Here is a 27,090-nt window from a genome sequence, read left to right as displayed (position 1 = left end):
AAGAATAAATTAGATAAATAAGCGGGGCTCACTTCATGTACATAGTATTAGGTCATAAATTAAGAAGTCAATTAACACCTTAGCCATGTGGAATCCTCGTTTTACCTTGTACAATCTCACCAGGTGACAATTGATAAAAACGTACCCTTATCTATACATACAGCTACTGATAAAGGGCGACTATTTGATTGATTTATTTAACTTTTGTACACAATTATTTCCTGCATCCTGCAGATTATTCTTTTCCATCCTGCATGGTCATACTTATTTATTTTTTAACTCCTACTAGAATATTAATTTTCTAAACACCCCCCCCCCCCCTAAAAATTAAATGGTCATCCCCTTATACAAAATGTTAACCCTAGTACGTAATTTATACTTATTTATCATGGCCAGTACGGACCTTAATGCCACTGGCCATGATAAATTAATAATTTAGGAGGGGGTCATTCAGCAATTTGATCTCTTTTTATGGCAAAGCGTGGTAAATATAGTATATTCAATTAATTTTAATGGCATGACTCTTCATTATCATGGCCGTTTAGAATATCACTGACGCAGAAATATTTGAAACAAATGTACATTCAAATAAGAGGATGTGGTATGAGTGCCAAAGAGACAACTCTCAATCCAAGTCACAATGTATAAGAAGTTAACAATTATAGGTCACAGTACGGTCTTCAACACGGAGCCGAGGCCGAGGCCCTGTCTACTACATGTCAATTTTTCTGTTGGTATTCTGAAAGCATTTTATAAGAGCTATATCTTCCCACATTTTATTTTGATATTCTATCATTCATTTTACCTTCAAATATTCATATGATGATACCTTAAAATTTTTTCTCTGTATAGTCCATACAAAATGTTTCATATTTTTACAGCCTGTAGCTTAAGAACAAAGCTCGGTGACCTATCATTGTGTTTTTCGTATTTTTAACATATCACAATATATACTACATCTTTGACAAAGGATATAAGGACAAATTCTAACAATTCTGGTTTACACTTCCATACTACTATAAGTGGAAATTTCGATTATTTAGTAATGCCGGTAACTTGTCCTTGTACCCATAAAATTTCACGTAAAAGTCACCATAATATATAGTAACCTGTTTTTTTTTAAAGAAAATTAAAAGTTCGAGTCTTTGATACTAAACCTATATGTAGGCCGTAACCTCTTTACATGCATGTCACAAGCCGAAGATGCAAAAAAATATTCCAGAAAAACTGCGAATTGATACTGGAACAGAACTGAAATTAAATGTATTTTCTTATTATCAAATACTTTTCTCTTTTCAAGAAAAATCAAACTGATATTCTGCAATGTACATAGCGCAGTAGGCAAAAGAAAGCAATTACAAGATTAATACTTTTTTAAAAACCATTTTGCTTATATTAAAACACAACTAGTAGTAACAAGAAGACTTATTTTCAGGTTTGAATTGTTTTGTGTCGGGATCTTTTAGAGCTTACTATTCGGTATGGATATTTTCATTGTCGAGGGCTGTATGGTGATATATAGTTGCTTTCATCTATCATTTGGGTCTGGTGGATAGTTGTCTCGTTTGCAATCATACCACATCTTTCTATTTTAAATTGGTAAATCAAATAAACGATTATTAATATCTTAAACTTAAATAATCTCAAGCATACACCATGAGAGAGAGATGTGTATTATTAGTTGATTTATTATTGTGTTGCTAAATATCAGAGTCAATTTGATGTAGCCCCCTGTCACGTATGATATCGTTAATTATCGCGGGATTTAAACTCAAACGCGCATAGGATTTCGAGATCAGCGTTGATAAGTCGCTTATGTGAAACTGGTCTATTTCCCAAAACTTAGTAGCAATATACCAATTTCACCTGTATAAGGGATATATATTTCCCAACTCATTCGGTATTCAAGAGCTTGCAGCTGCTACTCAGATTTTATAAAACGTCACCAGTCTGAACAGAAAGTTGATGAACCAGGGTTATGTCTTTGTTGACATATTTGTTTGTTTTTATAGGGTTTAAGATTATAACACAATGTTCACTGCTGTACCCCTATTTTTGACATTTTGACCTATTATGTTTGTTTGTTTTGTTCACACATTGTTGTCAATATAATGGAACTTTGTGCGACTGTCATACAAGTGAGAGGTTTAGCTAGCTATAAAACCAGGTTTAATCCACCATTTTCTACTTAAGGAAATGCATGTACCAAGTCAGGAATATGACAGTTGTTTTGATGTGTTTGAGCTTTCGATTTTGACATTTGATAAGGGAATTCCGTTTTGAATTTTGCTAGGAGTTCGGTATTTTTATTATTTTACTTTTTAAACGGTGCGTCTAAACACCACCTAGACCGCCTAAGTGCACTAAGCTCCGGAAACTGCACTTAGCCCATGATGGAACAGTCATATAAGCACCAAGGTCATTCAGAACGATAAATTTTTAGATAAAGAGTATACATCTAAATTTTGATGTAAATGTATTTCGAGTTATGAACATTTTACATGGGACGCTCCGACTTTTCTGTAATGTGTCCAGTTATCACAGTGTTGATTGAATCCACTGATTACAAAAATAAAATTTCAATTTTAATATAGAACACAAATCAGATTTAATACACTTTTTAGCTTGGAGACTCAGCAACATGTCATTCGTGAACAAATCTTGTATATTAAAAAAAGCACAAATAAAGAGGTGTTTTTTTACTTTATTTTATGTTATTTTTGTAATTTTTTATTTATATCTGTTTGGGTTTTTTTTTACCATACATGAGTGTTCTTTTGTATTATTTTTGTCTATCTTTTTCAAATATCATATTTACTACAACATAATATTGCAAGTATTTAACTGTTGTTTCTAATTCTTAAAGAGTAATTTTTAAAGCTTTAAAATACTGACTGTATTTTACCTGTAATTAATTATTAATTGTTATAACAACACCTATTGTATTTTGTTTTTAGGCATAGGTTGAATATATGTTCCAGACCATATGATTATTTGGACCGTACGCGTACGGTCTGGACCGTATGCGTATACTCGTATGGTCCGCCCATACATGTACGATCGGACCGTATGAGTATACGGTCTAGTACGAGCTGGACCATACATGTATTTGGACCATATGGGTTAATTTTAGACAAACATTTATTAAAATCTTTTATTGAGTTTTACAAATTAATAATATTACAATTCAATCAATTGAAATTACATATTTATCAATCTGAATCCTATTTTGGCACTCTCGCCCAGGGTGACACTTGGTGCCACAAAGAACGTCAGATTTTTTTACAATTACATGTTTTGTTCATGCATTTTCCTTTACATTTGCAACAGTTGCTAGCAAGACAAAAGCTTGCTTGTTTTGCGGCAGCATGAAATGAAATTCCTTCTGTTTTCCAATGTGCAGTTTCAATTTTGCGTGTCAAAAGTTCTATATCACCCATATCATAACAAGAGTTTAATATGCCAAATTCACATAATAGTTTGTACAAACTTGTATCTTTACCAATTATATCATCAACCCTACATAATACTCGGAGAAGATTCCCTGATGCCCTATCAACAACTGGTATTCTTACAGTAACAAAGCTACCTTTGTTCAATCTTTGCATTAGTTTTCGACACTTTTTTATTATATTTTCTCGTTGTATTTTCAACAGTTTTTTTTATAATTTCTCTCCACTATCTTTCGATTTCTATCGTGAGTCGTCATTTGTCCGTCGTCCGTTGTCATGGTACAGTTTCTGTCATCAGGAGTGTCAGCTATAATGTCATTCAGTATCATAAAATCATCAACTGCCATGAGTTCATCCTGTGTTGGTCTGTAGTCTGTAACATCGTAGGTCTCAGTAGCTATTTCTGACGTTTCAGTTCGTCGTCGTTTTCGGATTTGTTGAACAGTTCCTGTTTGTGAGTCGGTCTCGTTTTCTGTCTGTGAGTCGGTCTCGTTTTCTGTCTGTGAGTCGGTCTCGTTTTCTGCCTGTGAGTCGGTTTCGTTTTCTGTCTGTGAGTCGGTCTCGTTGTCTGTACCTGCGTCAGTCATTAGGTTCCCGTCTGCTTCAAACATGTACTCTACTTTTTCGTCGTCAATGAACTCGTCAGTCTCTTGTGAACCTACACAAATGCCATCATTAGCCTTTTGACCAAATACAGCTTCAAAAGGCGTCATTTTAATACTAGATCGCACTGTGTGTGTAGTGAATGCTGTATCTCATACAGACACTCAAGCTATCCTGAGCCAGGTTTATCTGCTCGTTTTGATGCCGCCAGTTTATGAAGTGAGTCATGAAACTGTTCCACTAAACTCTTACCACCGAGGCGGTCTGGTACGAAATTGGATATAAGAATTATAGGGGAAATCACAATAAGTTGATAACGTAATATGTAATATTTAATACGTAATGCAAACTAAATAAAAATAAATCCCTCATTTGCGGGAATGCAGAGTTCGTTTTCCATTCTAAAACTCAATTAATCAATGCGAATTTCTTTTCCTTAGCATATTGTCGGAATCTCGCTGAATCACTTTTCCCATTTATCAAAACATTTTAAATTCTATCAGTCTTCCCACAAGTAAACAGCTGGTTTGACGGTTTTTGTAGTAAAGTTCCTAAATATTCTACAAACTTTTCATCCCACATTATGTTTACTTCCGATAACTTGAATTTCAGTGAGTATAATTCAATTTCATGTATTACTGACATGCTAAATACAGGAGATTAACAGATTAAATTAACGTGACATTTTTAAATAGTTAAAATATCAAGTTTTTATTTCAATTACAATTGAACTTTTTATATTTTTTAAATAAATTTCAGTATATACATTTGTATCTAATAAACTTGACCAACTTCTAAAAATTAGGCAGACTGTACGCGTACAGTCTGACCGTATGCGTATTTTGAAAAAGTACGCATACGGTCCACACCGTACGCGTACGGTCCATATACTCTTATGGTGTGGAACATATAATTTTTTTTCAAATGTTGGCATAGGTTGAAGACACCAATAAGATGAACTAACTAATATAACCGGAAAATTACCTTAGTTAAGGTCCAAAAAATGTCCATGACATATTACTCACCTATGATATTTTCCGGTTTTTCCAATTCGTAACATCTATTGTCTCCACAAATCTCAGATTTCGTCAATCGTTCTCCATTTCTTTTCACGTCAGCATTAGCATATATATTATCTGGAATAAATCCAAATGCCTTTCTAGTATCGGTGTACCTTGTTGCCCAATAATATCCTCTCTCAGCAGGATCAGGTTCATAAGGATGGTCGAAATATAAATGGGTTGCTAAAGCAAGTATAACCTGCAAACCGATACAAATATACTTGTTACTAAGGCACCACTGACATGGATGAATGATAACTATTTTGTTGAATTCTAAAACCAGAGGCTCTAAAGAGCCTGTGTCGCTCAAATGCATCTTAAAAAATGACCACTTTTATGTAACAATCATCGTTAAAGGGGAATAACTCTATTAAGAGTCAATTGACAATTTCAGTCATGTTGACATATTTGTAGATCTTATCTTGCTGATAATTTTTCCTTTTTAAAGTTTTTATTTATCTATTATAGATACAAGATAATAGCTATAACATGCATAAAAATGTTAAAAAATATCATTTAAGGGCTAAAACTGAAATAAAGAGTCGGCTGAAGATTTTGGCTATGATGACTTAGTCTTACTTGTGTCCTGTCGTGCTGATAATTTTTGCTTTTTAAAGATTCTATCTATTAATTGTAGATATTAGGCAATAACGCAAAAAATGATAAAAATCGTCATTAAAGGACAATAACTCCTATAATAAGTCGTCTAACAGTTTTGACGTAATGCAAAATAGATAGAACTTAACATTTTAAACATATTTGCCCCTGTCAGATTTCCTCTATTTATAGCGGATTTCAAAAATAATGGGAAAAGTTGCATTTTACCCCTATGTTCTATTCTTAGCCATCTCAAATTGATTGTGGCCAAGTTTGTTTAAATTTGGCAAAGTAGTTTCAGAGGAGAAGATTTTTTTAAAAGTTAACGGACGACGACGACAGACGACGGACGACGGACGCCAAGTAATGAGAAAAGCTCATTTCGTCTTACGGCCAGGTGAGCTAAAAATAAATCTGTTGTTCGGTGTTCATTCCAACTTTGCCCATATTTGACCAAAGTTGCCTAAGTTATCGCACAACAAGACCAGGAATGGAATAATAAAATATAAAACATTTTGTTAAATTTATATTTTTTTTAGATCAGTTGTAAATTTGTTTCTCTAATTCTAAGCCGATTTACCCTTTTCCTGACCTGTAGATTATTTTTATGTAACTAACGTGTGGGTCGTTTGATCTCAGTTCTATATTGACTAAAATTCAATTATGACCTCAAATTTTCTCGACAGTTACATTTTCAATATTTAAAAAAGCTCGGCAAGCTTCGCGTTTTAAATTTGAAAATTTAACTGTCTCGAGTGAATAAATATTGTATCCCACTTAATGCAGTGATATAATCTATATGTAGAGTGACACTTGACGTGCATAGATAGACAATAACCTTCCTGGAATAGACTGTTTATTAAGAAACGTATGATGATCCGTTAACTAAAAAAATAAAAAACAATCGTGAACCTTACGTGTTGAGTTCGGATAATTGTTTTCTTATTTCAGTAGATTGATATTTGCATCGATCATTATTGTGTAAAAGAACAATGAGAGATGACCAACGTTTGTTAATAGCAGTTGGTGTCAGAATAAAGATTAGGTTAATCATCTACAGAAAATGACGCATTAGTTGTAAGAAATACTTCTATATTTATCGGTGAAAACATACGAGACGACAGACCGGTTGTTTTCTCTCTCAACCTTTGGAGAAATAATTGCTGTTTCATTGACTTATATATCACACATTTCCTCTTATTTGTTAAAATGTGAAAATGTTATTTATTTGCAAAACGAAACAATTAAAGCATTAAAATTCAATCAGCTCTATTCTTTAAAAATGAAATTATTAAGCTTTATTCATACGTGCAGAATGACCACCGAAAGGTTTTGATCATTTTATATCTATTAAATGGTTTGATTCCTGTTTCATTCTGAAATAGCTAGTGCAAAAAAAAAAAAAAAAGAATCTGCAACCAAATCAAACGTATATATATAAACGTACAACAAAACACATTTTATCTGCTTTGGAGAGTGCATGGACTGAATTAAATACACTATTTACAAGAAGTGTGTGTCCAATTTTGATCAAAAGGAAATACATATAGTTGTGTTTTAATGAGTGCTACTTCTTAACATGTTCATCTAAATGGCAAAGGTTATGTGTATAGATATATAGAAACGCAACGTTCTTTAGAACATATTTTAAACATATACACATTCAATACGCGCGCGTAATTAAATGTATATAAAAATACACATCTGGAGATTTTTCATTTCATTTTTTATAACCATGTACATTTGTACATATATTATCATATGCACTATCATTGTTGATCTCATTAAGCCAAAAATGTTGCATGTTGTAAAGTTTAAAGTAAAAAAATATACACGAAATATGGAACGAAGGTTAGTGGAATATATCTTTTTATTAAAGTTTTATTGGAGGCAAGTGTTTACTTTATGTAACAGTGTAGCCTTCTTTTATAAATAACATAAACGGTACCAATTTTTCTGCACCAGATGCGCATTTCGACAATCAATGTCTCTTCAGTGATGCTCGTGGCCAAAATATTTGAAAATCCAAAGCTTATTAAAAGGATGAAGAGCTATTAACCAAAAAGGAAAAAAAAGTATAGCCAAAGCCGGGCAAGGAATCAGAGCTTTGCATGAGGGAGATACATTCCTTAATTTTAAATCATTTCAAAAATTTTGTAACAGCAAATTTTAATAACACAAAATCCGTATTTTCATTCCAGTACCGAAGTACTGGCTACTGGGATGGTGATACCCTCGGGGACTATCAGTCCACCAGCAGAGGCATCGACCTAGTGGTTGTAATAACATAAACGGTACCAATTTTTCTGCACCAGATGCGCATTTCGACAATCAATGTCTCCTCAGTGATGCTCGTGGCCAAAATATTTGAAAATCCAAAGCTTATTAAAAGGATGAAGAGCTATTAACCAAAAAGGAAAAAAAGGTATAGCCAAAGCCGGGCAAGGAATCAGAGCTTTGCATGAGAGAGATACATTCCTTAATTTTAAATAATTCCAAAAATTTTGTAACAGCAAATTGTAATAACACAAAATCCGTATTTTCATGCCAGTACCGAAGTACAAAGTGTTGTATTCATTTCTTACCATGTAAACCGTCACAAATGTTATGGGGATCACACACATTCCTATTTGGACTGGACATTATAAATTCATTAATATCTACTTAGAACACCGAGGAGTTTTGTAAAAGGTTGAATGGAAGTATATCGAATTTGTCTCAAAAAATTTTTTTGAGATGCATACATAATTATATACATTTTGATCTTTTTTTTTTTTTTTGTGTTATCCGAAATCACTTTGCTTCCCTTATGTGGTCCTTTTTATAGAGGTACATAATTTGTTCATGTCCTACTATCGATTTTTTTAATGATCATTTTTTTCGACAACGTACACACGTAGCTAATAACATATTTTGATTAAGCTGACAAAGATAAAAATTACATAACTCTTACAATTGTTTTCCCATTATTGTCAGTAACAACCTAAGATATAAGAGGGTCAAACAGGTGGGTGTTTCATTATCCCTAGATAAAATAGATTTTCCGGGATTGTACTTCAATACAAGCCGAGTGTGCTCTCCAAATGAATAAATCTTAGCAACACGAACCAAAAACTGGGGATACTCTCAGGTGCTTCGGAAGAGTAAGCAGATCCTGCCCTACTTGTCGAATCCGTCGTGTTGATTATATAAGCACAAACCCGGTGATGAGTCTATTTCAGTAGGTCACATTCGACGAAAAGAGGACGGGACTGTGGTTACCACATTTGGAACATATCCGTCGCCATCTGTGAAACAGATATTCCATAACGGTCAACCAACTCGTGATGTTGTCCGTAATTTTTTCGAAGGGATGATTTCAACTTCACCACTTGGAACACATGGTTTAATAGCTTCCCTGTGAGCTCTATCAAGGTAATCATGATAGGAAATGCGAGCTCTGGAATGTTGTACCAGTTGTTAGATATATACTTCATTTGCAGGCGCTGCCGGAATGTTGCTACATAGAAATGGAAAGTTCACAATTGGAAAGCTGAAATCATTTCGTTGTCGAAAGTTTTGTTCTCAACCGACCCTTGTTGTCAATTTCTAGATGTTGGCAAAGATCTGAGACAGACTTAACTGTATCTGTTGTATCCTTTATTTCAAGTTCGATGGGATAGATGCGTTCAGTATAGTCAACCAACTTTGAATTCATTTTCTATTAGTGAGAGGACATCATCCATATAGCGGAAAGCGAAGTCAAATAATGATAGCTTATTTTCATTCTTCCTAAGAAACTCCTCTATTAAAGTCGGCCTCATATGAATAAATGATAAAGTCGGCAAGAAGAGGATCACAGTTGGTTCCCATATGCATGCCGATTGTTTGCCGAAAAACGTATCAAATATGTTGTCAACCAAAAAATCAAGCAGCTTGATAATGTCAAAGTATGTTTTATCCCTCCGCAAGACAAGATACTTCTTTCTACGTTGGTCATTCTTTTTAGAAAACAAAGCAGAACCAATTCTTTCAATTTGTCTTTTAGTTTGGAATTGGGAATACTTGTGTAAAGTTTAGAAAGCTAAAATATTTTAATACTATTGCAAGATGAAAGAGTCCAAGTTTGTATGTACTCTTTTGATTTTTTTAGTACCAACAACTGATTCACGCCACTCTAGAAAAGGTAGTTTCAAAATTACTTTGAAGCCCGGATTTCATTGCTGATGAAATTGTTGTTAATAAGTAACAAAGAGGTTTCATAGAGCACTTGGAAGACCCAACAATATAACGTTATTTGTAAGGACACATATATCGTTTAAGTACTAGTATTCAATACAATGAAGGAAGATCCAGTTCTTCATCTTTGGTTGAAATTCCAAAGGAACATAGATCAGACCTATTATTATCCAGGATTTTCTTCTTGGTAAGTGTCGTGGGGGGGGGGGGTATATGTTGAATTTCCAAGGTAATTGTCAATACCTAATTCATTTATCAAGCAGTTTATGTAATGTGATTTACACACAAAAACTATGTTGTTTGGGCTTTATCTACGGTGAAAATGGCATATTTGACATGGAGGTAGGACTGGTGCATTTGGGTTTTTAAAGATTGATGTAGCATGTGTTTTCATAGACCCATTCATTTTTTAATGCTGATTTGTATCAACGACCACAAAGCCTTAATCCATTTAAGAATCCCTAGCGTACTGGGACAGTTTTCAAAGACGTTTACAGTTACTGTTACAACATGTATGATTCAATGAAAAAAAATCGAGAAATTCTGATGGAATTTAAATGGTCTATGGTTGATAGCTTTAAACAAGGAATTGTATATATTTAGATACACTATTCTTTGCTTGAATTCACGAATATACTCGGAGGGAACCGCTAAATTGGTTCATGCAAAAAGCTTCCAGCGGCCTTATTGTTTTAAGAACAAATATTTGAATTTGCATTTTCTTGATATCTTTTCTACATTCATATATAAGCATATTTTTTTATAATCCTACCGGTTCAAGGTGAAGTTTACCTTCCTTTAATATATTCATATGTATATATATATACTTACCTGGTAGCCCGCATTAGCTAATCTATAGCTACGATCACCACCTCCGTTTTCCCAGACATTATCCCATGCACTAGTGAAAGCTTTCCTAATAATGAAAGTATTCTATTGAATATTAAAGGGACTAATGTCAAATTCATGTTTTCCGATTTGACCCCAATTCTTTTATCTTATATTTATAACATACTAAATATCCAAATGACAGAAAGTCCAAAAGCAACAATTAACAAAACATGGACTCGTTATTTTGTATCAGCAATTCGTGCGTATTATAGACAAGACGCAATCTATCCAAAATTATCCATAAAAATGACCCCCGAAGATCTTCGATGGTCATTTAACCCGATATAAACATAAATATTAGTATAAGTAGACAGACAACACGTGTAATCGTATAATGATGATTTTTCTAGGTCTGATTTTATGTTCTAGATTAAAAACATATGTAAAAAACGATTTTTTTGTAGACCGGATCAGTTAACAAAAATGGTTATTCCTTGTTTCAATTGTTGACATTCTTTTCTTTTTAACGAATGAACACGCTGACGACATGCTTGAACACATGAGCAACCCATCTCCACTAAGGTTTGAATCAAAGGTTGCATGAATACAGATTCAAATGCGGTTGAATTATTGACTTGCAAGCTAATAATACCTCAGCGATGTTTTAGTATTTTTTGACTAAATTGAACTGTATTTGTAAAATAATATTTCTATATTTCGCTTTTATAAATGTTTAAAACAAATAAATCATATTTTATTGTTTTGTCTAATTCGAAGCTAATGCCCCTTTAACAGACGCTTTATCTAAAAAGACATAATTTTGCAATTACATTACTTGCTAATTCGATAAATGATTTTGCACCCATGATGGTTTCTATAAAATAATACAATATATAAATACCCAACAAAGAATGCTTTATAAGGAGGAGGTTAAAGGCAGTAGGTAGACTTTCTCCCAAAAGAACACATGGTTATTGAAATGGGTCAAAGTTTCTCAGTCTAAGAGGTTTGATTCGCCTGCAGAGGGCATCCATTTGTATGAGCGGGGTGTATAAATACGCAGCCTCGTCCGGTCGGAATGGGGATGTTAAATCCAATTACTTGTTTGGGAGTATATGAGAGTGTCATATACGCTGTCTGCAATTTACAATATCCTTTAAACTACTCTTCGAAGGGTACTAGGTGGCACATTGCAAAACAAAGGTTCTGCTGCCCTTATCAAATATGCCCTCGTTTTTTATAAACAATCCAAATGTCCAGCCTTTCATCCTGGTCGCCCACTTTGAAGAGCCTTCCTTTAAGATATTTTTAGTTTGTTCTCATTCTGAATATGCACGAGATATTTGGGACTGGACGTTAAGCAAACAAAAATTAATCAGTATATAAACGTATTATATGTATCAAAACATATGTACATGTATTTAACGTACAAACATAATGAAAAAAAAACATGACTGTTATATAAAAATATTTAAACTTTATTGGTGTTAGATTCTTTCAAAATATCCGACTTAAGAATCCCTCCTGCGAATTACGTTTCTATTTCCTTAGTGTTGACGGTTTTGTCTCGGTTGTTTGATTGATTGTAATTTCTTCAATTTCCAGTGAAAATCGGTGTATGTGTAGATTGAGGCTAAACTTGTAATCTAGTCTTGTGTCATAAAAATGTCTATAAAACCATATAGGCTAGTTAAAAGAAAAAAGAAAGGATATTGGACGAATGCACATGCGACAGCACACATAACATACACATATACAGGTTTAAGTCCAGTTATCAGGAGAATATTCACTCATTTAGTGACAGCCCTTGCTTCGAGAATTCAGACAAGCAATCAGGCTGAACTATGTAGAGCGCAGATGAAAAATTAAACACGAGAAAAAAGTCAGTCACTTCCTGAATTCACTCAGGATATCAAAAGATTAACATGGTTAGCAAGTACGACTGTCCCTATGGAGGTTTATGAGCAGTTAGCCAGGGATTGGTTCATAGATTCTCTAAATGAGGCAAACTAAGAGTGGCAATTTGTCAGGGGAAGCCTATTTTAATAACTGACAGCGTAAGAATAGGGTTCGAATTTGAGGCTTTAGCAAACGGACACATGCAGAAACTTAATAATCCCTATGGTTTACGAATGCAAACAGGTATCATGGACTCAGGCAAGCAAAATGATTGTCAACAGATGAACATCATCACAAATAGACTAGCAAAGATAAAAAGTAAGCGAGGTCCGAATCAATCACAAAAGTCAAAGTTTCATGCTACTTGTGCATAAATGGGGGTATTATAAGAGATTGCAGAAAGTTTCTAGATTTGCAGAACAAACATGTTCCAAACGTCAAAATACTTACAGGGGACACAGACAGGAACTATTAAAATTGGGAAACTACTAATGGCTACAGAGGCAGGTCCTCCTTTAGCCGATTTTAATTTTAATGACGGGCCACACAAAAAATGTAAATTAAACAATAAAATATACGATAGTTTGTACTTTAAGATAAAACTTAATGGATTTTTTTGTAAATTGTTTGAGAGGCACCGGTTCTACCTTGACAGTTATTCATGTCAGAAATTTTTTGTCTATTCCGGAGTAACAGAGGCCAAACAATTTACAAGGAAGTACAATTTCGGCAAATGGAGAAATAATAAAAACTTTCGGACAAATCGACTTTAATATTGAAATCAATGATTAACATTTTCAACAACGATTTGAAATTGCAAATACCGATGCCTCTGCTATAAACCCATCATATATACCAGGCTTAACGTTTTGTACACCAGACGCGCGTTTCGCTATAGTCAGCTAATTTTTTGTTATAACAAATATTGTAAACTTAAACTAAGAGAAAGTAAAATAACCATTGGCAGTAAAGTTTTAGAAATTATATGTCAAAAAGAGAGTAATATGATCAATATTTTTAGGCTTGCAACAAAAAAAACTACAGTTTTATCCCCAACATCGAAAGTGTTGTTATCTACAAAAGTGATAGAAGATTCCTTTCATATAGTACAGGCTACAGTAGAGCCTGTTGTCACGACAGACAATTCATTAGTCGCTAGATCTTAAGTCGATCCTAATCAAGGCCAAATCTTTTTATAGATTGCTCATACAAGTAACTTTGAAAAAGCACGGCTCAAAAGAATACAAGTTTAGCTGAATGTCAAGCATATACAGATGTTACAAAATCAGTATGCGGACCCTAAGCTGTCAGTCTAAATGTATTCAATCTTACAGATAAGACAACGAACATGACAGATTACCAGATGATCTGATAGACTTATATAAAGCAAGAAGCAAGTTGCTCTCGGAGACGCATACAATACAATTTCAAGATTGCTACAGACACACAGTAATGCGTTCGCAAAGTCAAAAATGACATAAGTTGTACTGATCTTATACACCACACGATACAGACAGGGATGCTGCTCCGGTTAAACAAAACCAGCGGCTCCTGGTACTCTACTATCGACCTTCAAAGTTGTAACTGGCAGGTCCAAGTTGACCCAGGTGATAAAGAAAAGACTGCGTTTGTCACAGAGCAAGGACTCTTTCAGTTCCGCAATATGCTGTTTGGTCTTTGTAATGCAGGCCCTAGTTTCAAACAATTAATGGAGTGCTTCGTAGCATGCTTGAATTGGCATATTTTGTTTACTGTACTTAGATGATATCATTATCTTATTGGAGTCTTTTGATCAGCACATCCAATGGTAAGAATTGGTAATATCAAAGATTGAAAAGCAGGATTGAAAATTTCTCAAAAGAAATGTCAATTATTGCAAGAAAAAGTTTACTTTCCTGGGTCATTCCTTAGATACAGACGCAAACGGGATCAGACTTTGACCAGCAGTGCTTTCTCAGGAATAGGACTTTCACGACGACCCTGTAACCACTGTACTCATTGCAGTCACCAGGACTCAAAAGAAAGTAAAAATAATGAATCTGATGTTGTCGATTGTCACTTAAGGGTAACTAGAATTGCAGACCTATCGAAGTTACAAGGCAAAAAGGTCGATATTGAAAATTCGAACGAAGCAACCAAGTCTAACAAAGTAAGAACACAAATAAAATAGCAGAAGCACAAAACAAATTATAAAGTGATAAAGCTGATATGGAAAATGAAATCAGCGAGTGACGAAAAGCGGTTCCTGTTCCTTCATATTGGAAGGATGGAAATCTTTTAAATGTTGCATGATAACTCAGTAGGTATTTCATTTTGTGGTTCACAAAACATTTGCTAGGGTTTTAAGCATATTTTATTGGGCAGGATATAAAGAAAATATAGAACAGTGGTGGAAAAAGTGTGAAATATGCAATTCACGTAAGGGTCCATAAAAACGGTCAAAAGGGAGGGGGCAAAGAAACAGTATTCAGTAGGAGCACCTTTAGAATGTGTTGCATCGGACATTCTTGATCCTCTGCCTGCTATGATCACAGATTATTCACTAGGTGGCTCGAAGCATACCTTATGCCAAACCAAGAGGCCTTAACCATTTCTCATATATATATAATTTATTTGTCGTTTTGGTGTACCCAAACAGTTACACATAGACCAAGGTAGACAGTTTGAATCAAAACTGTTTACAAGCCGTCTACATCCACAATGTGACGGAATGGTGGAGCAACTTAATAGGACAATAGAAAATATTTTGAGCAAATTTATAGAAAAGACCAGAGACTGGGATATGCATTTATCTTTGGCAATGATGGCCTAACGTACCTCTGTGCATGAAAGTACAGGATTTTCTCCAGTATGTTAATGTTTGGACGGGAAATTGAATTCCCGGTAGATTAGATATACGGTCTACATCCTCAAATTGAGAACGATACTGATTCCAGTAACGATTATTTAAAAGAATTCCTATCCAATATTTTCAGAGTTCATACCATAGCTTGGAATAAAATGATTGCCTCCAGAGACAGACACAAACGACAATACGATAAAATGATTGCCTCCAGCGACAGACAAAAACGACAATACGATGATAAGATCAATGCTCGAAAATATAAAAAGTTGGAGATGCTGTGTGGATTCTTAACCCAACAAAAACTAAAGGTAAGAGTCCAAAATTGCAGTGTCAGTGAACAAGACATTTCCTTATTATTGAGTCATATACAGATTTGATATGGTGAAGAGTTTATCTAACTCAAGAGACAGAGACATACATCATTATAGAATTTAGCAAATTCATTGGCAACTTCAACAACTGGCTAGTTAAGATCGGAAATAATCCTCATGAAGAATTTCCCGGTGATCCGATTGCTGAATGTGAAAAAGCAGATATTATACGCTTCAAGACATATTAAAACGCCCAACGTTACAGCCCCCCAATTTAAAACTGTAATGTTACAGTACAAGTCCTTTTTTACATGAGAATTGTTTGGAAGAATTAATATTTAAAATACAATATTTGTTTTGCAGTTTGTAAATGAAGATCTGACAGCTGCTTATGTAGAACCCTGCAGATGAATACTTGTCAGTTATGTTTAAGGACATGTAAAGATCGTCAGAGCTTAAGAAGACACATCAGGTTTGCTCATGGTCATCAGCTCAGTGCCGGTTCTGCACTATTGAGGTCCCAGCTCATATAAAACATAGACTGAAGTTCCACGTAGAAAAGAGGCATGGTGTGAAGAAAACAACAGGTAAAAAAGTAAAGAAGAACCAGGTGAAGTCAGTGGTCTAGAAGGTGAAAAATGCAGAGACGCAGAAGTCAAAAGTACAGCATTTCCAGATGACACCGGTTTGGAGTCCAACGCCAGTTTCCATTGACATACCAGTCATTAGCTTAACCCCAGATGAAGAACTTTTGTTCTTTGGGAAACCAATACAGACTGGATGCCAGGTAGACCTAACGCGTCTGTTGAAAAGACCAATAATAAACCAGACTGTTTCCAGTCAGTCCAACACAGCTACGATGCCAGCACCCCAGACTTCACAGATGGTTCGGAACCCTTAGCTTCCAAGTGAAAGCAGACACAAAAACAAATAGGGTCCTACATCTAGAGGATCCAGCTACCCCTCAACAGAACCTACAGGGTTATGACCCAGAGAGGAGGCTTTTTTGATAGTGATAGAAGACACGTATTGTTTCAGGAAGAGATGCCGTTTTATCCACCGAGAATGATACACCTAACCCCCACAGGAAGAGGAAGGCTTAATGACTGGAGCTACACATGAGTCACTAAACGACCCACCGTTCCGGTTGTGCTGTCCACTGTCCAGCTACATGTCAGGCAGTACATACAATTAAGGTTTTTCTACTACTAGGGGGTGTTTAACGACCTATAATTAGAGCTAGGGAAAGGCCAGTTGATGTTGATACCAAGGTGGTCCCAGATGGCTACCTAAGACTACTTAAGGAAGAAAAAGTTGTTTACGGACGACACTCTCTACATTCTTAAAAGCACATGGATACTTGACCATTTATAGTGAGGAGGAACATGGCAAGCCAGGCAAGTAACCACATATGGTAAACAGAGAACCAGCAATAGTCCCAAACAAGGAAATAATAGACCACGAAGTCCAAGATACCATAGATACGAAAGATAAAAATATTCAGTGTAACATTATATTTTATTTGGACTGTAATGTTTTATATATTTAATTTGATTTTCAAATTTTAATGTAATTTTTATTTTACCTTTATTATTTTAAATTGAAATAAAATGTAAAGATAACCTATATATTTTCACATGTAGTTATGAATTTTATCAGGTATTTATGCTCGAAATAGAACATTTGTTCTGAAGAGGGGATAATGTTACTGTTCCGTCAATCTGGTAATTATTCAATTCTTTTAGTTTTATAGTTGATTTTCTAAATTCCATGAGAAATTGGATTTCTTATTATTTACTTACTTAACGCAGTTTTGTTATTATTAGTCCATTTACACTATAGTTGAATAAGAGCTATCATCCCTTTTTTTAGTAACTATCAAATGTACCAGAGAAGTAACCAGTTGCTGCTGACTGTTTATTTCATTATATTAAAGTTATAGGAAAGTCTAGGAAATGAAAGTTATTTGTGGAACTTGTTATAGTAGTATTGTATTATATAGGGAGATATGTGGACGATTTATTAGTAAATTAAAATATACGGAAAAACACTGTTATATTTCCGGAAAATTGTAAATTGTAATTTATACTTATGTTTATAGTATTACTAGTATCAACAGGTAACCCTAAACCTATTATTTATAGTATTTAGGGCTTCTAAGGAGAAAGCTGTATCCTTAAAAGATTTATGCACAGCTTTAATGAAATAAAGTATAAAATGTTAAAAAAAAAAACAAAAAAAAACAAAAAAAACAACTTCGTATTTATTATTGCCCGGGCTACAATTCTATAGTTAGGTTAGGTTACCCCACTCCATCCTTTGGCTATTTATTACCAATAAATAAAAAAAAAAAGACAACGGCGACAGTTGCGCTGTATGCTCATTGAATAGACAGCTGTTTTGCCAGCAGTTCAGTGTTTCTACGTTAGCCGTTGCATAGCAGTCACAGTAGCTGAGACACCGCTACAACATGAATGAATCAATGATGATACATGTAGAATGGCTTTAATGAGACAAGCATTTTCTTATCATTTTTTTAATACATTTTTCGTTTGCTAGTAAACAATTTTTTATTATTGTTTGGATTAATATTTTTTTAATCTTTGGATTATCAACTGGTCTTGCGTAAAAAGGGTGAAAAAAAACGCACATACATGCGAGATATGAGGCTGAGTCACAAACATACAAATATGCATATTGAAAAAAACCATTTATATTAACTTTCTAATATGTTGGATGCATCTGTCTTATATAAAAGCTTTTCTAGCTATAGATTAATGTTAATTGATATAAGTTATTTAGCTTTCTAAAAAGCTTTGGAGTGCTTCGCTGTATCATACTTTTATGCATTAAGATGTGGTCTATGTGATTATTAAGTATGGGAAATGTGTTATTTATCTCCTTTGTGTAGATACTCATAAGTGTGGTATTACAAGCCCGTCTTAGTTGGGAACTTTAGTTTGTCCATGAACACTTCCTACAATAACTCAAATTTGCTTTAACCAATTCCCTTAAAAATTTAAACGGAACATCAGGATTGTAAGAAGGAAGCTTCCACTTGATTGTTAAATTCTTTGTTGGCGTCATTCTAAGATTTGTCATTCCACAGTAACAGGACATTTGACGGTCACATTAATGAAAGGTATTATTCTACATGTCTTACAATAGATCAAGTAGTTTTGGATCAATTTAACATATTTTACACTTTATTTTTGGTATTGGTGAATCTAGACTCGCTTTAGAATTGTAAATTTTATGGTTAATCACTCCAGAGCTATGGGACTTCTAACATTCACTATTTTTACGCAATAATTATTTTCATATGGATATTTCAAACATGTTTTCTTACACAGCCCTTTTACTAACTTGTTATTAGATGCTTCCTAAATATTCCAGATCATTCTCATGACAATTCAAATGCACATTTCGGTGTATCATGTGCTGTTTGCGTAGCTGTTTTTTTTTATATATCATTTGGTTTTATAAGATGGAAGACATGCAGTCTGACAAATTTTTTGAAGATCATTGGCAGTAGTGATCATTTTTAAGTGTTGTTGTATATGCATATATAGTCAGATGATCACTCAGAAACTTGTTCATCTTTGGCCTTCTACCTATTTATCAATCTTAATTTGACTCGACGTTGCATGAGTAAGCTAAACCAGTAAAGGCAAAATTATTCTTTGATCGGGAATCGGATCGGATCTCGAATACCCCCATATTGTAATTTTGTCCGTATTTAATATATTCTCCTGTCCGGAACATGTTCCCAATTCTATATCTCTTTCTAGCCAATTGAATCTTTCTAACATCATCAGGCAAGCAATGAGAACTGATATGTGCTACGTAATTATTTCAAGATGGTGTGAATATCGTATGAAATTAATAGCTTCGCACCGTGATGCGAAGCAATAAATTGGATTGTTCTTCTCTAGGAGTCTCAATCAACTAAGTGCTATTGTTTAACCTAAGTAATCATGGCACAACTATCTTAATGTGAAGATATGGAGGATTAACAGGCAAACATATAAACTTCAAAGTTTTAGAGCGTTTTTTCCTTCCCAACATACCAAATGCAACGCTGAATCCGCCCTTAAACTGAAATGTGAACAAAATCTTGCAAAATTTGAATCCATGCACGACTTGGTTGAAACTTAGCCAGAAACGTGAGAGACGACTTCATTTTGTGCGTTTCTAAAAGTTATTTTTAGTAATTTCTTTGATTTACTGCGCAGAAGTATTGTATTTTAATCGACATTGCTATACCAAGCCAGATTCAGAAAAAAATGAAATTCATTGACGGCAGTATTCCTAAATTTTGTAATTAAGATATATCATGGTATTCTTGTGTTTTTGCAAAAGAAATGTTCAGTTAATTTAAATGCTCAATATATTTATAAACAGTATAACCGGGATATTTCATGACAAAATGATAAGATAACCCGATTATGTAGCAAGTCATTAGAGCTAAAATTTGAAAATATGCAAACCAAGTAAAGAATGTATTTTCTATGGTGGCATATATCTGCCCCTACTTGTCACATAGTTAAGTCGTCTTAATTAACTAAATAAGTCGACTTGTCAGTTAATTTAGTCTACTTGTCACTTAGTTAAGTATAAAATTGAGAATAGAAATGGGGAATATGTCAAAGAGACAACAACCCGACCAAAGAGCAGACAACAGCCGAAGGCCACCAATGGGTCTTCAATGCAACGAGAAAATCCCGCACCCGGAGGTGGTCCTCAGCTGGCCCCTAACTAAAATTGTGTGCTAGTTCAGTGAAAATGGACGTCACACTAAACTCCAAAACATATAAATGAACTAAAATTAAAAAACATACTAGACTAACAAAGGCCAGAGGCTCCTGATTTGGGACAGGCGCAAAAATGAGGCGGGGTTAAACATGTTTTGTGAGATCTCAACCCTCCCCATATACCTCTAGCCAATGTAGAATAAAGAAACACATATCAATACTTGTCAGTTAATAAAATGAAACTGTTTTGTAGAAAAATAAAACATCTTTTAGCGTTTTCGACCTTTTCATGACATGTAAAAACATACATATATATATATATATCAAGTACACTTAACCAAGTGACAAGTAGACCTAATTAAGTGACAAGTAGACTAAATTAAGTGACAAGTGTACTTGTGTATCTGACAAGTCGACATGTACATCTGACAAGTATCTGACAAGATACATAAGTCGACTTGTCAAATACATAAGTCGACTTGTCTAATATATAAATCGACTTGTCAGATATATGCCACCATAATTTTCTGCATCAAAATGAAGAAAATTTAGACGGAAATGCAACTCTATATGCTCCTTTAAAAAATATATATAACATTATTTAGAAAAAATGAATTGTCTTTGTTCACACACTCACGACAGGCAAATGAACCGTATGCTGACGGTAATACATTCCCGATAAAGAAATTTATTTAAATAAAAGCCTTTTGAGCGACGGCACTGAAAAAAGTAAATAAAAATTAAAAAAACTCGGATTGAAGTTCAATGCAAAAACACATTGCAATGGGATGACACACACTTATATATACATAATTCAAGTTTTAAAGATACACAATTAAGGAAGGAACAATTTTAAACTAAAAATAATATTTAACAATATTCAAATTTTGACGAACTAAAAATTGAAACATTAATTTACTTCAGAATGTGCACGAAAATATAAAAATTTCATAAATGATATAATTAAAAATATATACCTTCCATTTGGTACAAGATGAGTCAAATTGAAAGGCGTTTTCCCATGCATAAGCCCGTCTTCCCAGGCGGAGATATCCAATCCTTTTCTACTGGCTATATTTCCAACGCGTCGTGCAAAATGCTCTTTTAAATCACTGACGGAGTCTATGCCTATGTTAGTCGCTATAAATTCTCTGCATTTCGGAGACCTTTCCCAAGCACCTTTTGCAGTTTCATCGCCTCCAAAACTGAAAATTTCCAAATTTTGTATCCCATCATGCATAGCTTTTACTTCTGTAATTAAGTGATCAATAAAAGTATATGTACTTTCAATGCAAGGATTGACGGCATTGTCTACGAACCATTGAACTGACATATATTCTGAAACGTCATCAGGATCATGTAGAAGGTACTGCTCAGCCATTGAACTATTTTTTCTCATATCGTAAATTCTCTTTCTTTCCTTCATTGAAACAATGGCAGCTCTTGCATGACCAGGCATGTCAAATTCAGGAATGATTTGTATGTATCGGTCATTAGCATATCTTAATATTTCTTGATAGTCGGCAACGGTATAAAACCCACTTCCAGAGTTGTTTTTATTTGGCCCAGATCCTAGTTGAGAAGCTGTGCACACTCTTTCCTTTAAATCATGACATCGATGGGATCCAACCTGCATGCATGTATATATAATAAATAAAGAAAAAAATACCCATTATCAATCGTGTTCTATTACATTGAGCATCAGACAGTGATTAACAAAAAATCATCGGTGCCTACTAATTTCAACACAGGGCTGTGGTAACTGAAGTATCAATTCATTCATTGCATATCATCAAGTAACGCGAAAAACATCAGTTTAAAAGGTCAAAATATCCAACATGATCGTATATTAATATGAAAAGATACCAATAAATAAGGATAGAAAGTATGTAGAAATCAAATATCATCTAATACACTACAAACACATCAAGGCATAACGTACTTTTTATATATTTTTTTAATTTTTTTTATTCATTTCTATGTTATCTCCTTGTAGCTGGTTCTGTATTCTATACACATCTCGAGATTACATTTAAACAGGAACGCTCATAGTCTAAATTGTGTCTATTAAAGGGAGATAAATAATGGGGATGTTATGCAGTGGTTGTGGTTGATCTGTCTGTCATTTTTGTTTTCCGTTACTTGTTTTCAAATAAATCAGGCCGTTGGTTTTTTTTTTCGTTTAAATTGTTTCGTATTTCATCAGTTTTTGTATTGCAAAAAAGAAATTACTGGATCAGGCAAATAAACTTAAGCATTATCTGCTTTATTTGAAAAAAAAACAAGAAATCTGTCAATTCCATTAGATTTGTAATTAAAATTGTTTGATTCACTTATTACTCTAAATTCTTTACTACTCAAGTGCAGTATGTGGGTTTGAAAATAAACGGGGTATAGAAAAAATAAACTTGCAATTTTGTAAGAAATTTCTCAATTTAAGAAACGACACTCCTAGCTATATTATATGGTATATGGAGAACTGGGACGTTTTCCAATGGAAATTGTCATTAAATTGAGAATGGCTTTTGGAGAAACCTTGTTAGAAACAAAATAACTAGTATTTTGTATAGACTTATGTTTAAACTTCACGAGAGTAATCAAGGACATTTTAAATGGATTGCTTATGGTAAATCTATTTTTGATGAAACAGGGCTTAGTTTTACATGGAATGATCAAATGCATATGGATAAAATTGTTCTCAAGTCTATTCTAAAACAGAATTTGACTGATCATTCTATTTAAAACTGGTTTTTGCAAATAAATAGTTCATATAGGGGAGATTTTTATTGACTTTAAACAAGAATTTAAGCTTGAACCGTATTTACTAAGATTATCTGTACCCAATATAATTTATATGTGTAAACTGAGATGTTCAAATTTAAAACTTCCCATAGAGACAGGAAGATGGGCAAAGATCCACAAACAAAATAGAATATGTCATTTATGTAAAAAGAACATTATACATATCTACAAATCGTGGATCTGCACAAAAAATGTCTTCCATGTTATTACAATACAAATCCATCAGAGATCAAGATGATCGGAATTTTTTCCTATTGCAATGTAAAGTTATATTGTAATACTAAAAACATAATCAAGTATTTATAAAAATGTATGTAAATACTCACACATTTATGACAGTGTATTAAATCCAAATAACGATTTACTGTAAACTGACTGTATTGTATACGTATATGAAAGTGCCATAAGAATCACGTGATTGTTAAATGTGTGTCAGTATTAGCTCCTGTTGTCGTACATGTAATGTTTTCATTTATATATAATTATACTTATTGTATAAATATATCGTCTATTTAGGTATGTATGTATGTATGTATGTATGTATGTATGTATGTATGTATTTATGTATGTATGTATGTACATTGTATGTATGTATGTATGTACATTGACCTCTTGTACACTGTTGTGTCTGAGGATAATAAAACTTTTGAATGGAATCTTGAAAGTCATCTCGGGGCCTTTAGTAGCTGCTATATGGTATTGGTTTTGAATGGTTGAAAGCTGTGCGGTGACCGATACTTGCTTAAATGCGCTTCATTTGGACTCTGTTGGATATATGTCTCATTGGCAATCATACTTCATCTCCTTATTGTACATAAATCATCAAAAAATTCTTTAAAGATATAGCAATATTGTTTGATGTTTTAAATTGTCTGAATTCAAAAGAGCAGCACTAAAATTCATTCAGAAACTATGTCTGATAACGGAAATGAACAGTCAGGAACAGCGTCACTGGTTGTCGATGTTTATACTATCGTTGTGTTGATGCAGGTCATTGGTAGTATCTGTTAAAAGCAACCGATGTTGAATTGGGACAATTTCAGAGATTGACCAATCATATATACTTGTCTATTGTTTAAGACGTTATGTGGACCCCCAAGTCTTTCTAGCTTTTCTTTAGTTGTTGAGCTTGCTGATTTTTCAAGTATATACCACATCTGCCGTTTATCGATCATAAACGCATTTAATAATGAACCTATCATAGATACCAGGATTAAAATTGTGTACACCAGACGCGCGTTTCGTCTACAAAAGACTCACCATGGACGCTCGAATAAAAAAGATAAAAAGATAGACTTTAAGAGTTTCCTTCAAATGAAAGAGTCTTACCGTGAGTTCTCCATTACAAATTCCTAAAAATATGTGACTGATATTAAACAGGGTGTTTCAAGATTTTTTGTACTCGACATTCACATTATTTATATCCCAAAGTGAATACTTTACCGTAGTTAATTCTTCTAAACCAGGTATCTCTAGTCGCCAACCTTCATCTTCCGATAAATGTAAATGAAATTTGTTCAATTTGTAAACTGACATAAAGTCAAGTAAAACTGCAATCTCTTCTTTAGTGTGGAAATTCCTTCCTACGTCAAGAAACATTCCCCGGTAGTCGTACCGTGGTGCGTCACTTATGTAGATGTTGTAGACTCTGTAGGAATTCTTTGTAACTTCGACACTTAGTCTCTTCAAAGTTTGCACCGCATAAAAGGCTCCTTTGGGACTATTTACTGTTATTCTTATTTCATTAAGTTCTGGTTTCACTTCAAGAAAGTATGCTTCAGTCTTTGCTAATGAAGTTGGAAATTTTGAGATATCTCTCTTTATGAATCTAATGATTTTAGACATTTGATAGGGTAAGCTGATGTTGATAGCATAAAAATCTGTAATCGAACAATACAATACAGAAATTATGTATGTTTTATATAGCTCCCATAAGTTTACTAATCATGACCACCCTATGTTTTTCATCTAAGAGTTACTGTTTAAAGTCATATGAAACTTCAAATTTTAAAAAAAGTTGAATATGTTTATTATACTTGAATGGCAAAGTTTTACTATAAAACAAGTGAACATGAACTTTCTTTTAAAAGAACATCCTTTATATTATCAAAATCTTCAGAAATGTACCACTATTGAATTATTGACTTCCCAGATACTATTTCGCCGACATTTCCCGTATGCAGTGACATTAACTACGAGACCTCTCGTTATAACTTCGGCCACCGAACAGCGCAAGTGCGAGAGGAAAACCGTGATGAAAGAATCTAAACAAACGTGCTCTGGAAGGTAAATAGTAATAACAGATTCTTAAAGAACACATTTAATACAATAATTCATTTAACAACTGTTTAGGAAAAGTTTAATTAACAAATGGGAACGCATGGAATATATATAAACAAATGGCATGGCTCTTTCAATTCACTTATTTGTCAAGTTTTCCACATGCTCTGTGTTTATTGTTTATCAATTTCACGATCCGGTAAACTTCGACAACAAACTCGAAAGTTAATTAGCTTGCGATCAACAATCACTGAATGAAATATTATTTGTCGATAATATGTTATAGATTCGTAATAAATATAAAAAAAAAAAACGTGTATACAAGACTTAGTTTGGTATATATGCATGCATTGGTTCAATAATTTCGATAACATTAAAATTTCAAGAAACTCGTTTCATATGACTTTTAAGTAAATTGAGAAATTATCGTAATTAATTTTTGATAGAATAAACGAGGGACTCATTGAATGTTGTACACCGGGCTGAAGTACGTTCACTATTCACTTTTCACTATTCAAAACTAATGAATAGTGAACTGTGTTTTTTTCACTATTCAAGTTTATTCAAATTGAATAACTTTGATACCTCTATATGTCGTTGTATATAATAATTTGTTTAATTCGATAGCAAGATTTTCAAATTCTGTAAGCTTAAATTGCCATTTTTAAATTAACTTATACAAATGGTATAATAGTGTAAATTTAAGGTACTTCGGGACATGATAATTTGGTCCTCCCCTATTCTCCCGAAATTGTATATATATTTTTTTAATTACATAATTATACTATAAATTGCATTTGGATATATAAAGTGGGAGTTTAATATTTACTTAAGTCACTGACACCTATTTATTTCTAGAAGCTTAATGTAATCAAATTCCAAAAACGGCCGAAACAAAGAAAAAAAAAACCAACACGCACGTTTCGAACGACTGCCGAACCCTTGAAACTCTTAATAACAAGTATATCCTATATAACATAAGATAGCTTATATACTAAGCAACAAAATATTTATAGTGACTACAGTGCACAGATCAGGGTCAAGAGGTTATGGAGCACTGGAATACCGAAACGACCAATATTTTGAAAAAAAAAATACTTCACCGATCATGCTTCGATCGACTGTCGGACACTTGAATCCCCTAATAACAGATATATCCTACATATAAAGCCTACAGACTGAACAACAACACGTTTATAATGAATATAGTGCAAATATCCGGTTTATTTGGTTATGGAGCACATAAATACCGAAAACGCCGATACTGTTAAAACATATTTCACCAAACATGCTTCGATCGACCATCGGACCCTTGAATCCCCTAATTACAGGCATATCCTTTATATAATTAGAAAGCCTATATACTTGGCAACACAACGTATATATTGAATAAAGTGCACATATCCGGTTGAACGTGTTATGGAGCACACGAATACC

General features: G+C 33.7%; 1 protein-coding gene across 1 annotated transcript in view; it reads right to left on the bottom strand.

Annotated features, from left to right (window-relative positions):
* LOC127728954 (uncharacterized) overlaps positions 1-27,090 on the bottom strand; it is a 64,698-nt gene that overhangs the window by 15,395 nt on the left and 22,213 nt on the right. The window contains exons 10-13 of the mRNA XM_052236533.1: positions 24,817-25,313; positions 21,549-22,201; positions 10,763-10,847; positions 5,081-5,315 (exon numbers count right to left, since the gene is read on the bottom strand). Of these exons, the coding sequence (XP_052092493.1) occupies positions 5,081-5,315; positions 10,763-10,847; positions 21,549-22,201; positions 24,817-25,313 (1,470 nt within the window). The remainder of the gene's footprint in view (positions 1-5,080; positions 5,316-10,762; positions 10,848-21,548; positions 22,202-24,816; positions 25,314-27,090) is intronic.

This window comes from Mytilus californianus, unplaced genomic scaffold, assembly GCF_021869535.1.
Source record: "Mytilus californianus isolate M0D057914Y unplaced genomic scaffold, xbMytCali1.0.p SCAF_2, whole genome shotgun sequence".
In the NCBI taxonomy this organism is placed as follows: Eukaryota; Metazoa; Mollusca; class Bivalvia; order Mytilida; family Mytilidae; genus Mytilus; species Mytilus californianus.
Note: the sequence above shows the minus strand (reverse complement) of the source record. Positions and strands in the feature narration are given on the sequence as shown.